Source organism: Puntigrus tetrazona, chromosome 8 (genome assembly GCF_018831695.1).
Source record: "Puntigrus tetrazona isolate hp1 chromosome 8, ASM1883169v1, whole genome shotgun sequence".
NCBI lineage: Eukaryota > Metazoa > Chordata > Actinopteri > Cypriniformes > Cyprinidae > Puntigrus > Puntigrus tetrazona.
In genome coordinates, this window is record NC_056706.1 from 2,830,873 (window position 1) to 2,847,266 (window position 16,394).

The following is a 16,394-nucleotide window of genomic DNA, read 5'->3' on the forward strand; positions in this document are numbered from 1 at the left end:
ACACACACAAGTAGTATATATATATATATATATATATATATATATATATATATATATATACACACACACACACAGTGTACGCACATATGTACTGTCTAAATGGAAACTTTTTGGATGCAAGTAATTGCAATTAATTGTTTAACAGTACTAGTTAATTTATAAACTTATAAAATATAAAATGCATAGTTTTTATTATTCATATTTCTATGATTTTTTAAAAAAGGTTAACACAATTTGGCAGTGCCTTAATTTGACCCTAGATAGTGGACACAAACACACCTCAGCAGGATGACCCTGCACATAGGCCACTTTCGCCAGCTGACTAAGACAATGGCAGGCTTCAGGATGTAGGTCATCACACACACGACCGAAGAGGTACGCCGCTTCTTTCAGCTGATCGTACGCCTGCTCCAGTAACCCTACAGAGAGAGCAGGGTCAGAGGAGGCTGTTCGCACACGACTCGGTTAACTACTGCACACTGGATCGTGAGTACCTTTCTGAAGACTGTTCTGAGCGGCCCTAAACATCCGAGTGGCGTCGCTGGTTGTTGTGGTTATGTGCTTGACGACGGGCTGGATGTTGAGCACGTCGTCGGGAGAGATTGGCGCTTTGTTGCGATTGTCAAGAATGTATTCTCTGAGACGGAGCTGTGGGACACAAACGAGTTTTTCAGTGACACAGGCAGAAATGTCACAGCACAGACGCACTACAAGATAACAACTGAGATCTTCACTGCTCTGTATGCTTCTTCTGCACCAAAGCCGGATTTATTTGATCGAAAATATAGCAAATACAGCATAACAGTATTGCTATTTAAAATAAGTATTTTCTGCTAAATTTTCTGCATCATTACTCCGGTCTCCGGTGAAATGCAATTTTTGAAAATTAAAAAGAACAATTTATTTTAAATAGAATAAATAATTAAATAATTTTGCATAGTGCTGACAAATGATTAATCGCATCCAAAATAAAATAAAATGTTTACAAAAATCTTTATTATGTATATAAAAATACACATATACAATATATATTTTGAAAAAATTAACAAATTTATATATTTTATTATTATATTTTATTCTATATAAAAATATTTAATATATAGACAATACAGACAATTAAATATATAAATAATAAATACCATATACACTAAAAAAACATTTATTTTGGATGAGATAAAACATGATTAATGGTTAGACAGCACTACTTTTGCAACATAAATGTCTTTACTGTCACTTTTGTTCAATTTAATCAATCTTATTGACTATTGTTAAATGATGCAATATATTTTGCCAAGATGTAATATTAAAAATATTATTATTTATTTGTGTAATTGGTGCTTTTCATTTCTAGTTACATGTACTTAAATAAATCAGTACATTTGTTGATAAAACTTGTGTTATTTAAAGTCAAGCCTAAGAGATTAACCTGCTAGCCTAGCATACCCTATAAGCAAAATGATTGCCTGCACAAACAGTAATACTGTAGTCATTGTCTGGTTAAATGCAATACCTGAATGCCAGTCTTCAAGCACATCTCTCTCAACAAGGATATCTTCTGGAGTCCGTACTGCTCTACTAGATGGTCCACACTTGACCTGTAAAAAAAGATTAGTTTATGAAGACGTGCGAGAGACCTGGAAGGGTTAAAACCTTTGGAGTGGATGATCTTCGCTCACCCTAGTCCTTCTTTAAGTCTGTATGTTTCTAGAGCATCTTGACAGATCAGACTCCACAGTTCATTCCCGCTGAGCGCGGTCCACGCCGTGCTGTCTGTGGCCCCGCCCCCTCCACGGCCACGCCTCCTGGAGCGCTTCTTAGACTCCTCCCCATTTGATGCGGAACTGAAGTGTGGAACCAATAAGCAGCAGAGGAAATGACTCGCCGCTGCAGACAGGTTAGACGTCTCCACCCCCTGAGGCAAAAAAAAAAAATACATTTTTTTCTTTTGAAAGAACAAATAAAAAAAAAACCCTAATAATAATAATATCTTTACAGACTGACCTGAATGTAGCCACCGAAGAACCGCTGCGCACATCGCACTACAATCTCTGCAAACGCCAACCTCTGAGAGATGGCAAGATGTGATTAGGACACTTTCTAAACTTTAAATCTCCCCCAATTGAATGTAATTCCGAAGAGTTTACCGTGATGTGTCTCAGTTGATGTCTGAGATCTGATTGGCTGATGGACGTGATCAGGTGACCGAGATAGCGGAGGTTTATTCCTTTCTGATGGAGGGCTTGTCGTAAAGAAGCACCATCCATGGGTATGTCAGTGCCGTGAATGCAGTCATTCATCTAAAAGTAAGCATTAATTTGATCAGAATAAAGTAATTTTTTAGATCTATTGTAATATACAGTAAAATTACAGTAAAAACAGTAGTTTATTCCTGTGATTCAAAATTGAAATTAATCCAGTCTTCAGTGTCACATGATCCTTCAGAAATCATTCTAATATGCTGATTTGCTGCTCAAGAAATATTTAACATATAAATATATGTTAAACTGAGTTTTGGAAACTGTGATACATTTTATTTTCCAGGAATCCTTTGTAGTTAATAAGAATAGCATTTATTTAAAAAATAAAATTGTATCATAAATGTCTATACTGTCACTTGTGATCAATTCAATGTGTCTTTGCAGAATTTTTTTTTTTTTTTTTGCCATATAGAAGTGTACAAATACACTCACAAATTCTGGTATCCGGTCGTTTATGATAAACGATGCTGCTTCCTTTAATAATTCCTTCTGTAGCTCCACTGCATCGCTGTCAGAGCTGGGAAACTGCACGCCTAGAGACAGAAGACAATATTTAAGGTCTCAAACTAAATCATTAATTATGCAAATTGAGCAGTAAAAAAGCCGAACAGCGATTTCTGTCGAAGATGGACGTGATATTTGTTCTGCTCCGATATCTGGTGAGCTGTCTACATCTCAAGCACCCTGGACCACAAAGCCAGTCGTTAGGGTCACTTTTTTTCAATGTTTTTAAAGCTTTCCAAATGAAGTTCATATTACTGATCAAAACATATATTTACGGAAGGAAATTTACAAATGTAACAATGTTTACTGAATTTGCATACTTGATTTTTGGCATAAAAATGAATGAAAATTATTTGGACTCGCTACAAATATACCCCATGCCGCTTATGATTGGTTTTGTGTTCCAGAGTCACATATGAGTCTTCAAAATGAGTTACTTATTAGGTTCCATTTCATAAGATAGTGCCTAAATAGAGAGTATACAAGTACAGAGCTTCTGTGCAGTGTGTTTTAATGCATATTGTTGTGTTATACGAGTATGATGTTTTCCTGACCTGGGGAGAAGACATTAGGGTTGAAGCGCATCTCGAAGATGATGTCACTGATGGATCCCACGTCTTTGCAAGCTTTTCTGACCGCGTCTATGTTCCGAGAATCAGCTGACAACACACAAATAAGCACATATGGCTATTCCTGTTAAACATCTCAGACACACAGTTCAACACCGTGAACGTGAACTCTTGCTTTGGCTCTCACCGGATGTCATGCACTCTTCCACGCCTCCGTTCTCCTCCATGTGAGCCTTCACTCGCTGCGAGAACTGAGCGTGTCTGAAACATCAAGACGAATCGTGTTCACGTACACAGATTAACAAAATATAAATATCCAGTTTAATATCCAAGCCTTATATATATATTATTATTAGTTTGTGTGGTTTGATTCAAGCATTAATAACTGTTGCTTGTTTACGATATGATGCATTATACATTGCTGCAATAAACATTCACATTTTTTATAAACAATGTAGATTTTTAGTACAAAAGCCAATTCCCTCAGGCAATGCAGACAGTAAGTTTCAATGGGAACTTGGGGGAGGGGCTATCAGTTTAATCGACCAATGGAAGGACTTGAGAAACTTAAAACTCAATTAATATACATATGTTAATTCTTAGACGCACAAAAACTGATTCAATGACAACATAGAATGCAGCGTTACTATTAGTACTATTAGTATATTAGTGTATATATTAGTGTATACACTAATATACTTTCATATAAATAATACATATTATTTTTGATCATTAAAAAAAATGATATACTCTATATTTATATACTCTATATTAATTTTAGCTACATTTGTAGTCATTTTTTTATTTTTTGTATTTTTTGTTTATTTTAAATATTATTATTTAGGTTTATTTCTTTTCAGTTTGACTTTTTATTTCCAGTTAGTACACTATTATATTTCCAATTATTTCCATCCAATGTTTACATTTGATTTCTGTTTCATTATTTCAGATTATAATACAGCTAGAAAGACAAATGTTTTGTTGTAACATTCTTACAAGCCAACACTGGCTCAACCAACGGCGTGGAATTGGGGGCGGGTCTATCTGTTTGATCAACCAATGAAAGCACTTGGGAAACCTTTAAAACTCACTTGTGTTGAATGAACGCCTTCACTAGCTCCGGCCGTAACCGACACAAAACGTGAGGGTACCGTCTGGGAAAACTCCCCTCCGTTTCTCCTCCTCCTTCTCCGTCTTCTTCTACATGGAAGTTGGCATCAGCTGGCATTGTACGATACACATCCAGCAGGTAATAGCGACCATCGGCCCCCAGAATCCCCTGGGCATCTACAGAGGTGAAGAGGGGCAGCTGATGCCCGGTCGACCCCAGAACCGCATGTCTTTGCAGAGAAAGAGCCTTTGCGGACTGAGCCAGCAGCTCTAGGAGTTTCCGTCTCGATGGATTTTCCAGTGGCCCTGCGCTGTAGCCGTATAAAAGGCCATTGGGAACCTCAGCCTGCTCGGGGCCCTGAATACCCGGGGCCAGGCCCTGCGCAGACAGCCGGACGCCGCGGTAGTCGGCCAGCGCTGTGGGAATGGTGTGCAGGTTTTGGAGGTCTCCGTCCAGGTCGCTGTAAGCCTGGACACACCGCAGCTCGTGGCGCTGAGCGGCTCTGTGACTCCGCTCTCCTCCCAGCATTTGGTCTCTGTGTGCCGGCATACTCATGAACACACCGCCGCATAAGAACGCCGGGTCCTCGTGAGAACCGTTGACTGAGTCAACGAAACCATCGATCACCTTCTCTGCCGCCTGAGCGACAGCCCACACAAAAGCACTGTTCACCTGAGAGAACAGGCAATGAAAAGTAAGACGTGGAAACTTTAAAAACTATGGTTTTCATGCAATGCAATGTATATATATATATATATATATATATATATATATATATATATATATATATATATATATATACACACACACATATATACATATATATGCATCTATAAGCTAGTGCTGAGTTGTTTAGATGAGCCTGTGTGGTCGGTTTAGTTTGTGTTTACTTAATTATACTGTAAAGACAAAATAATCACTTTAAATTAAACAACTGAAAAAAACATCCCTATGATGACATTCTCAAAGATAAAAATTCATAAATGAATATAGTATGTTTTGTTTTAGGAGGAGGATAGGAGTTCGGTTTAGTCTGCAGTAATAATAATGAGCTGTATATATAAACAGCAGATATCTGAATATCTAGGCAAACTCAAACCTGCAGTAACGCTCGGTCTCTCTGAAGTCTCTCCTCCAGACTCCTCTGAGGAAGATCTCTGGCTGCTTGAAGTTCTTTATTCCAGTCTGGAGCCTGAAATACAAAGAAAACTTGATTGACATGCAGTGCACACACACACACACACACACACACACACACACACACACAGACAGACAATATGACAAACCAATGTGAATAGACAGGTATAGAGAGTAAATCTGAGACCATTTTTTTTGTATTTTTTGTTGTTCTTTGAAAAGCAAGTTATAAAGTACATTTTGCCTATTTAATTCATGCAATGGTGAAAAAAACTGTCAAAATACACAGTAAAAAAATATTTCATTTTCAAGAATTTTCATTTCAGTGCATCCCTAAACATTTGACTTAATATACATTTTTTCATTACTGCTATTTTTTTGTTTTAATATTGTTGCATTTTAATGCCTCGTTATTTATTGCACACTCATGGCAATAAAGAGATTTGCGTTTGAGCACCTGTGCATTGAGGTCCCGGTCCAGACCCAGCCGGCCGCTGAAGCTGGGTTTGTGTGAGTGAAGTGAGGAGATGCCCAGCCAGCTGAGTGTGCGGTACGGAGTGGACAGTGCCTCCTCAGCCGGCAGAGACGGCCTGAATGGACAGAAACGCTCAATCAACTATACTGACATACATGTGAGAGTGAGTGAGTGAGTGAGTGAGTGAGTGAGTGAGTGAGTGAGTGAGTGAGTGTGTGTGTGTGTGTGTGTGTGTGTGTGTGTGTGTGTGTGTGAGTGAGTGAGTGAGTGAGAGAGTGAGAGTGAGTGAGAGAGAGAGTGTGTGTGTGTAAATGAGTGAGTGAGTGAGTGAGTGAGAGAGTGAGTGAGAGAGAGAGTGTGTGTGTGTGTGTGTGTGTGTGTGTGTGTGTGTGTGTGTGTGTGTGTGTGTGTGTGAGTGAGTGAGTGAGTGTGTGTGTGAGTGAGTGAGTGAGAGAGTGAGAGTGAATGAGAGAGAGTGTGTGAGTGAGTGTGTGTGTGTGTGTGTGTGTGTGTGTGAGTGGAGTGAGTGAGTGAGAGTGAGAGTGAGTGAGAGAGTGAGTGAGAGAGAGTGTGTGAGTGAGTGATTGTGAGTGATTGTGAGTGAGTGAGTGTGAGTGAGTGAGTGAGTGAGTGTGTGTGAGTGTGTGAGTGAGTGAGTGTGTGTGAGTGTGAGTGTATGTGAGTGAATGAGTGTGTGAGTGCGTGTGTGTGTGAGTGCGTGTGAGTGAGTGAGTGCGTGCGTGTGAGTGTGTGTGTGTGTGAGTGAGTGAGTGAGTGTGTGTGTGAGTGAGTGAGTGTGTGTGTGTGAGTGTGTGTGTGTGAGTGTGTGTGTGTGTGTGTGTGTGAGTGCCAGTGAGTGAGTGAGTGAGTGAGTGAGTGAGTGAGTGAGTGAGTGAGTGTGTGTGAGTGAGTGGTGAGTGAGTGTGAGTGAGTGAGTGAGTGAGTGAGTGTGTGAGTGAGTGAGTGAGTGAGTGAGTGAGTGAGTGAGTAAGTGAGTGAGTGTGAGTGAGTGAGTGAGTGTGAGTGAGTGAGTGTGTGAGTGTGAGTGAGTGAGTGTGTGAGTGAGTGAGTGAGTGTGAGTGAGTGAGTGAGTGAGTGTGTGAGTGAGTGTGAGTGAGGTGTGTGTGTGAGTGAGTGAGTGTGAGTGAGTGAGTGTGTGAGTGAGTGAGTGAGTGAGTGAGTGAGTGTGTGTGTGTGTGTGTGTGAGTGTGTGAGTGTGTGTGTGTGTGTGTGTGTGAGTGAGTGTGTGAGTGTGTGTGTGAGTGAGTGAGTGAGTGAGTGAGTGTGTCAGTGAGTGAGTGAGTGTGTGAGTGAGTGAGTGAGTGTGTGAGTGAGTGAGTGAGTGAGTGAGTGAGTGAGTGAGTGAGTGAGTGAGTGAGTGAGTGAGTGAGTGAGTGAGTGAGTGAGTGAGTGAGTGAGTGAGTGAGTGTGTGTGTGTGTGTGTGTGAGTGAGTGAGTGTGTGAGTGAGTGTGAGTGAGTGTGAGTGAGTGAGTGTGTGATTGAGTGAGTGAGTGAGTGTGAGTGAGTGAGTGTGTGAGTGTGTGTGCACGTCACCTGTGCCGCAGTGTGCTCAGGTTGTGTTTGAACTGTGGGCTGATGTGGGACAGCAGGTCAGTCAGACAGTGACACACTGGAGTCGACTGAGCAGGACGAGGGTCAAACACTTCGAGGGTAGACCTAAAAGACAAAATACAGCTTGGTTTTTGAGAACGATTGAAGGAATTAGATTATTATCATTTATCAATGCCATGCCAGCATGTTTTTTTTTTTTTTTAGAAAAAAATGTCTTATCATTCTGAGAATATGCCACAAATTAAAAATTACATTATTGGGTGATTATTATTTATTTTTTTAGAACTTTTTCTTTATGCAAAAACTAGTATATATTGTGTAATATCTACTATATTTTAAAAAAAATAGTATGCAAAACTGTATGCAAAAACACTGATTTTAGAAAGTTATCTAGGTAAGCTACATCTTTGTCAAATGTCTTACCTGTTCATGTAGAATCCACGTGGGCAGGAAGTGATGTCACACTGCTTGCCCTCCAGAGTGTGGACACTGATGTACATGAAGTCACCTTGCAGTTTCCGGAAACCAGGGGGAGGGTTCCAGCAGCTGAGTGACAGGTCAAGCAGGTAACTGGGAGCCTTTAGGAGAAGCGGTTTGAGAGTGAAAAACAAAGCCAAAAACCTGAAGATTTATTTGTGTGTATTCGATACATACCTCGCTGTGTGTGTTGGTGGGCAGCAGGGTCGTCAGAGGAGGAAGTTCTGAAACTCCAGGTAGAATGTAGGCAGGAGGAGGCGGGACTTCAGCAGACTGTTCTGTCTTACTATTGGCTCGTTTGTTCTTTGACGAGTGCTGAGTGGGAGGGGCTTCTGATACACACACACATAAAACACACAGTCAGTCTCATTGCCATGGGCTTAAAAAAAATAATGCATTTTAAATTATTTAGAGGATATACTGAATAAAAGCACTGTTTAATGATAACATTTGTGCACAAAGACAAAGTTTTCAAGATACTGGATCAGTGCTGTTACTGTTAAATAAAACTAAAACTTAAACAGTTTTCAGTCATTAATTAAGCTGAAATAAAATATAAATATTAGATGAAAAATTAGAAATGTTACCTTCGCTACTAAGTGGCAAAAATAGCTAAAACTTAAATTAAAGCTGTATAGAAATATTACAAATGACAAAAGTGCTAAAATTAAAAAATATATATATGTAAAACGCTCATTGACTAAAAGTAAAACTACTACATTTTAAAATAAAATATAATATTAGAAAAAAAACACTAAATTTGATATAAATTTCATATAAATTTGATCAACGCAAGTGACAATGTGATTATTAAAAACAATACCTAAAATATTAGTAACATATATATGATAATCCCACGCAAAGCATGCTGGGAACATGGCCAGGTTCCAATGTTACCAAAATAATTTCATTAAGTTCCTAAAATAATAATGAAAAAAACAGTACTACTAATAACAATGTAGAAATTTGAGTTACAGTATTAAGTTGATATAATGATCAACGTAATTATATCAATAGCAAATGAAATGTGAGTGTATTTGTTACCGGCCGTCTGGGTGAGTGTGTTCAGTACAGTGGGGGATCGTCCCTCCATCAAGGCGTCTTGAGGTCTGACAGCTTTCAGCATCTCCTGCACTCGTGCCAGATGAGCCTGTGCCGATCGGGGCGAGTACGGCTCTGTAACACACACAAGAGCACTTCATGATACCAGAATCAGGCTATTGATCTGCTGAATTTCAAGGCGTCTCGTCTTGTAAAACTATGATTTATACAGTGAGCAATAACTGTTTCTATTCTATCATTTATTTTCCCACACTGCTCATAATGAGCACCATGTGACTCACTTGGCTCAGAGAAAAGACTCATTAGTTTGCCATCAAATGATTTGCAATGAAATCAAGAAGTTGCAAAACCAGAATAACAAAAACCCCACTGATCCCTTTGGAAATTATCGCTAAAACCAGTTTAAACGGCTTGCCGCATTTTGGAACATGGTGGCTGGTTTCTAGCTGGGTCAAGTAGGTTGACCAGCCTAACCTGGATAGGTTGTAGACCACCTTTGACTCGCAACAAACCAGTTACCAGCCGCACATTCTCACTTCAGGCGGTCAAACTGGTTTTGGGTCGGGTTAACTGGTCAAGATGGACTATCAGCCGCAGAGGGGTGGTCTGGTTGAACATCTTGGACCAGCAATAAAAACACATGGTTGATGATTACTAGATTAGCTAGAGTCTAAATACTAAATCAGGGTTATTGTAAAGAAAAACTATTCAAAATTATTTTGAAAAAAATTAAATTAAATTAAATTAAATTAAATTAAATTAAATTAAATTAAATTAAATTAAATTAAATTAAATCTTAAATTTGTGAGTGCAAAAAAGCATTTTTATTTTCCTGAAACAAATATCTTAACCTTCTTAATACAAGATTACTAAATTACTAAATTAAAATAATTACTAAAAATGAAGTAAATATATTTGAAACATGTTTAAGTACTAAATTAACTAAAACTAAATCTAAAATAAACTACAACTTAAAATGTAACCATTTATTTAAAAAAAAAAAAAAATGAATGAAAACTGAATATATATAAAAAGGCATTTTCAAAATGTTACTATAAATAGTATATTATGCTATAATTACATTAAAAATCTTTAATATAAATAATACTAAAATAAGTTACCAAATGAATTAAAATGCAGACAGATTTGAGAATAAGTTTGTGTCCCAATTCAAATGATCTACTATACAATATGATTTACTGATGAATTGTTTTGGAATTATAAAATATGACAAACTTTAATGATTAATTAAATTCGATGGAAATCAGCTGTTCTCAACAGTTTAAAGCGGTCAAGCTGGACTTTGGTAGATAATTAATAGGGTTCCCGACCAAATATCATACCCATGTATATTTAAATAGCAAATATCCTCAAATGGAAGGTCTTTCTGTTTACCTTCCATTAGACGGAGAGTGACTCCAGCTTTGAAGCCCTTGACGTCCTGGAGCTCTGTCATGGGGTCGAGGGTCACACCTGAAAGGGCCAAAGCAACAGACGTGCGCGGTGCCACCTCCTCTCGGCCCAGAAGGGTCACGATGGCATCCTGGACCAGCCAGAATCCATGAACCTGCAGATCAAACATTACCAGCACAGAAGACACAAACCCAGCATTAACGGAGGACGCGCGCTTTGCATCTGCCAGACATATTTGAACATCTTTGCATTGCCGATCAACACAAACCAAACTACTAAATGCGAGGTTACACTCGATTCGTGGATGTTAACTGGACTACAGCTCACCTGCAGCTCGAAGGGTTCCACAGCCGCACCCTGAATTTTCACTGGAAATGATCCATCATCATCTTTCTTCCTTTCGGTAGCTTTTTTCCCATTGGCTGAACATGAGACATCTGCAGGAGTGAAGGGGGTCAAATATGAGCCCAAAAATGTGCTTCGAGCCAAAACAGGAGTTGCATAAGAGAGTTGGGAAATCTGTGCAAATGTCACGAAAGAAATGGAGGAAAAGGTGGTTTTCCATCCCAGAATCCATCGACGCAATTGTGCCATGGTACTACCATGTTTTTGTAGGCATGCTGCCCTGAATTACAATGTGTTAGGCATATGTACAAAAAAACTAACAAAAACAAATAAAACTCACGGAGCACAAAAGCACATTTTAATGCATTTTTGAAACTTTCCTGTAAAAAATATCTTAATAATAATAATAATAATAATAATTAAAAGCTTGAACTTTTCATAGCACAATAAACACATTTTTAAAAGAACGTATTTATTTTCTCTCTTTTTCTTTGTTTTTATTTTCTTGTTTTAAGTTTCTTGAGAAAAATCTTCAAAAACACTTCCAAAATACAAAAATAAAATAAAACCACAGCGCAATAAACTATTTTTTTCTTTGATTTATTTTATTTTCCTGTAATAATATTTGAACATTCATTAAATAATCGAGAAGCACAACTGTAAGAAAAATATTTCAATCCTCTGTTTTTATATTTTCTACTTAATTTAAGTAGTTTAAATAATTAATTACAGTTTGAGGAGAAAATGTCAATGAAGTCGGAAAATTGTGATAAAACAAAATTAAATAAGAAAACTTTATTAAAAAATGGTTTTGTATTAGATATTTTTATATTCGTCTCCAAAAACTAAATTTTTCCATATTTATGCTAGCTTTAGATTTAATAATTTTTTTCACATTTGTCCAAATGTTTGACTTGTAGTGTATATCAGAGCACCACAGTATTCCCATCTGGTATTATATACTTTTATATAGGCTCAGATGGATGTGAATGAAATCACATACGACATCCATTAGAGCCACAGATCTGAGTCTCTCTTGTTGGATTTGTAGGCAAGTCTGAGATCTCTATTAACAGCAAGACTCGGCTTGATACGGCATGAGCTTGTCCAGACATCTTCCAAACCTCCCCCTGGCTAACGAGAGCGTGAGCGGCTATTACTAGCACTAATACGCCACACTCCCTCACGGCAGATACTACTTCTGAGACTCGCTGGACGTCAGCGAGAAAAACGTCTCTCATTCAACCATCAAACGGCGTCAAACGAAAAAAAAACAGCAGCTTTCAGGATGAGATGCATCATCGCTCTTCAACACAAAGACTATTGTCTACGATTCACGTGCACTTCCTAGGCTGTAGTGAATATAAAATCTGCCACATTTCTTCTGCGGTTAAGCAGAAATGCATTTAATGATATTAAAGTGTGTTAAATGGAACTGGGTGTGCTATTTATTACCACTATCCATAACTGGAATGAGAAAAAATGGAATAAACAAAAGGCGGTGCGGTTGGGGCATGTGTAGAATTTTATGAATGATGGGCATTTGGATTCATCTGTGGACCTGCCTTTCTGAGTCTGTCGCTCGCTTTTCAGATAACTAGCTTTTATTCATTTACAGATGCTTGTACAATTCACCCGGAATAAGTCGAGGTGGAATATCATGATCAAGAGCATGAAAGATTTTCACAGAACTGGAAACGGTCATGAATATAGTTCTGCAACTTTTAGCTAGTTTTGATTAATCTCTTAGCTGTATTTTTTTTTACTGTAATGGAGAAAGCTAAAGCCATATATCAACATACATATAAAAACACATTCAAAATTCAACAAATATAAGAAGTTATGAATAAATGGATACATATCATTTATTGTCAACAAAAAAATAATTTCAGATAATAAAAAAAATAAAAAAAAAATTAAATTTGCACTAAAAACAAAACAAATAAATAATAATTGCAATTTTCATAGTTAGGTAAATTGTGCATGCAATTATAAAAAAAAAAAACTCCCTAAACTTTTTAGATCTATAAAATTGCTTTTTTTAAACTAAAATAAAATAAGCGCGGAAAATGTGAACTGCAGATTACAAATTTCCCTCAAAAAAAAAAAAAAAAAGATCAGTCCATGCAGAACTACTGCCTTTCGGTTTCCTCCGAGCGGTGAAGTGAAAAGTTTAGGGGGAACATTAGTGCACAAGCGTTGATTTTCACCAGAAAAATGGTTTGGGTAGCATCGAGTGGGACACGATCAGGACCAGCTCAACCGACGCTGACGTGCGTTTGCCCCGAGAGTACCACGCTCCCAAAAACAGACGAGTCTGAGGAATCTCACACATCTGCCTCCTCAGTTTAACGCGAGCAGCGAAGAGCCACAGAAGCGAACGAACAGACAGACAAATGCGCCAGGAGGTCAAAGGTGAGGTTTGCTATTTGTTTTGCAGAGAGAGAGAGAGAGAGAGAGATAGTGAAAGTTTCATTCTAAAGTGCAGCACCTTAAATATAACCCCATCTTCGTGTTTTAATGCACGTAACGCATGCATGACTTCAGCTTCTCACTGTGCGCACCAAACTTTTCCCACAAACACCAAGGAAAGCTTGATCCGAAGCGATGAGAAAACATCAGGAAGAAGTTGAGAGAGAGAGGGAGGAGACTGGAATGAATCAGAGCAACTCAACTCTTACCCATAGTTCTCTTCTCTCCGTTTCCTTTCTTGGCCGTGTCCCTCATGTCTGCTGTGGTTTTCTCTCTCTGTGGCTGCTGGTTTGCTGTTTGATTGTGGACGCAGTGTGTTCGGAGAGCTGTCAGGTGTGACTGACCCAACACGTCTTTTTAGTTTGTCATTCCTTTCCTTCGACCGGCCACTCCCTCCAGTGCTGGCAGAGCTTCCTCTCCTCCCACTCTCTCTCTCGGCCCACAGCAGGCATGTTTAGCTGGGCGTGACGCTTCACTCCATTTTGCGAGAGATCAGTGAGTGTTTACCCTCCCCCTCTGACTTCCCTCAGGGCAGGGAAGGATCCTACACACACACACACACACACACACACACACACACACAGAATCTCACCAAACATCAAATGCATACAGCACAAAATGAACATATAAATGCATTAAATAACACACAATTCATGCCGTTGTCGTCGCAATTAACCTCATAATTCCCATGCAATGCATACATATCAGGGTTATAATCATTAACTTTCTCACCTGAAATAATATACATATACACTAAAATTAGGCGTTGGGGGAAAAAAACGAACAATTAAAATGGGTCTAAAAAAAAACTAAAATAAAAATGCAAGTAAAAAAAAAGAAGAACTTAGAAATGTTGCCTTTGCAACTAATTGAAAGACGTTTAGGTAAAGCACTTAAGTTATTAACTGGAAATAAGGGAAAAATAAAATGCACCATCAAATATTTTTAATCAAATAACATCAATATTAGAAAAGTCGCCTTGGCAATTTAATTGTTTTGAAACACAAAAATGATTAAATGAAAACCAAAATGGACATAAAAATAAAAACAATTAAAAAAAATATATATATATTAAAAAAAAAAAAAAAAATCATTAATGACTATATTATACTACATATATAAGAGGTTGAAACACTTTTGCTATATAATAACTATAATAACTATAAATTATATAAATACTACTACAGTAACACTGTTATACATATAACAATTATACACCATCGATTTTTCAATCCTAAATTTGAAAAAAAAATAATAAAAAAAATTAAAATGCTACGAAAATATCCTCACAATGCAAAATAAATTTAATGCTCATAAAAACAGGCATTTGTTTACTGCTAAAAAAACCTTTTTTTAAATTAATTTCAATATTTACAGGAGAAATAATCACTGCAATGCAGAAAAAAAACATTTCAATATAATTTTAAAAGGCAGATTTCAGTAATTAAAACATTTGAGAATTTCAGCGTATTGATACTTTAAACAATAAACATCTTAATGCTCCTGAAAATGGACTTCATTCAAAAAAAAAGAAAAAGATGCTTGTAAAAGAAAGTAAAAGCAGTAGGAATTTGGAGGGGTTTGGCGAAGAAAACCAGGACATTTGATTCTCCGGATGACTCAAAATTGCCGGGTAGTCAAAGAAATTACCTACTTAGAGAAAAGTGCACGTACTTGTGTGTGTGTGTGTGTGTGTGTGTGTGTGTGTGTGTGTGTGTGTGTGGGAGTAACGGATTTCCCAATCCTTCACACACCTATCCAACAATTTTGCTCGATTTCAAGCTCTTTCAGTCCTCGGTTCTGCAAGTACTGCTCACCGCTGGACTTTTCTGTGACAGGTTTTAGCTGGAAACCTCCGGCCGTTCACGCACACCTCGGTTACGTAACGCATCCCAGCAGCTGCTGCCTCTTATTTGTTGTGAAAGAAGATCGGACATCAAAAGCAGCACTTGAGTGGACAGTAACACCGACCTCGCATAACAAAGCTCGCGAAAGTGACTCTGAAACAATCCGCTTTCACTGTGCAGCGCTCGCGGGAGGGACCCACCTTACAAACTCACTTAACAAGTTGAGAAATATTCAAGAGAGCTCGTCTTACTCCCTAAATGACCTCTTAGGTAACGTGCAGTCACATTCAAACCACTCATGCGGTCTATGAAAAGAAAACGAGAAATAACGGCTGCGGAACTCAATTGAAGTTCGACTTCCCTTTGCAAACAAGTCATTATTGTCAATATCATAAATCCGCATCTATGCATTTGACAAGACTTTTATTGAATATATAAATTAGTGCTGTCAAACGATTAATCTCACACTAAATAAATGTTTGTTTGCATATGTATGTGTGCTCTGTATATTATGCACATATAAACACACACATGAATATATTTGGAAAAAATATGTTTATTCAATAAATATATGAATTGTTAAAATTAATTATATGAATATAAATATTCTAGAATGTAAATACATGTCAATATTTTTTAAAATGTATACTGTGTGTATACATAATGCATATACACAAAATACACATTATGCTAACAAAATGTTTTTTGTTCTTTAATTGAAGATTTTTGCCTATTTTTACGAGAATAAAGTTTTGTTTTTTTGCATAATATTATACTATAATTTGATTGAAATTACATGAAAAAAAATTAAACACACACACACACACTGTGTGAATTGTTCTTTTAGCAAAAAAAAAAAAAGATTTTTTCTTGTTTTTGCAAATAAACTTTAATAATAAAGAGAAATAAACTCTTCATATCTTACACAATGAGGTTTTTAAAAATTATAAAAGAGCACAATCTTAAATGATAAAATATTGTTTTAATTACTAATAATTAAACGCTGCAGGAAAAAAAAAAAATCAGTTATAGTTCACCCAAAAATAAAAAAATTACCCCATATTTTACTGTCCCTCAAGCCATCCTAGGTGTTTTTTGACTTCTTTGTTTCAGACGAACCGTCAGTTTTTCTACAAATGTATCAGGGCTCT

General features: G+C 37.4%; 1 protein-coding gene across 1 annotated transcript in view; it reads right to left on the minus strand.

Annotated features, from left to right (window-relative positions):
* The window catches only part of si:ch211-166a6.5 (clustered mitochondria protein homolog), an 18,241-nt gene extending 4,397 nt beyond the window's left edge, over nt 1-13,844 (minus strand). Inside the window, exons 1-19 of the mRNA XM_043247195.1 lie at nt 13,606-13,844; nt 10,907-11,016; nt 10,562-10,733; nt 9,149-9,280; nt 8,282-8,436; nt 8,051-8,205; nt 7,610-7,732; nt 6,037-6,169; nt 5,542-5,634; nt 4,423-5,114; nt 3,519-3,592; nt 3,317-3,421; nt 2,691-2,791; nt 2,145-2,297; nt 2,002-2,064; nt 1,677-1,912; nt 1,511-1,595; nt 495-648; nt 280-419 (exon numbers count right to left, since the gene is read on the minus strand). Of these exons, the coding sequence (XP_043103130.1) occupies nt 280-419; nt 495-648; nt 1,511-1,595; nt 1,677-1,912; nt 2,002-2,064; nt 2,145-2,297; nt 2,691-2,791; nt 3,317-3,421; nt 3,519-3,592; nt 4,423-5,114; nt 5,542-5,634; nt 6,037-6,169; nt 7,610-7,732; nt 8,051-8,205; nt 8,282-8,436; nt 9,149-9,280; nt 10,562-10,733; nt 10,907-11,016; nt 13,606-13,651 (2,922 nt within the window). The 5' untranslated portion in view covers nt 13,652-13,844. The remainder of the gene's footprint in view (nt 1-279; nt 420-494; nt 649-1,510; nt 1,596-1,676; nt 1,913-2,001; nt 2,065-2,144; nt 2,298-2,690; nt 2,792-3,316; nt 3,422-3,518; nt 3,593-4,422; nt 5,115-5,541; nt 5,635-6,036; nt 6,170-7,609; nt 7,733-8,050; nt 8,206-8,281; nt 8,437-9,148; nt 9,281-10,561; nt 10,734-10,906; nt 11,017-13,605) is intronic.
* Between the last annotated feature and the right edge of the window lie 2,550 nt (nt 13,845-16,394).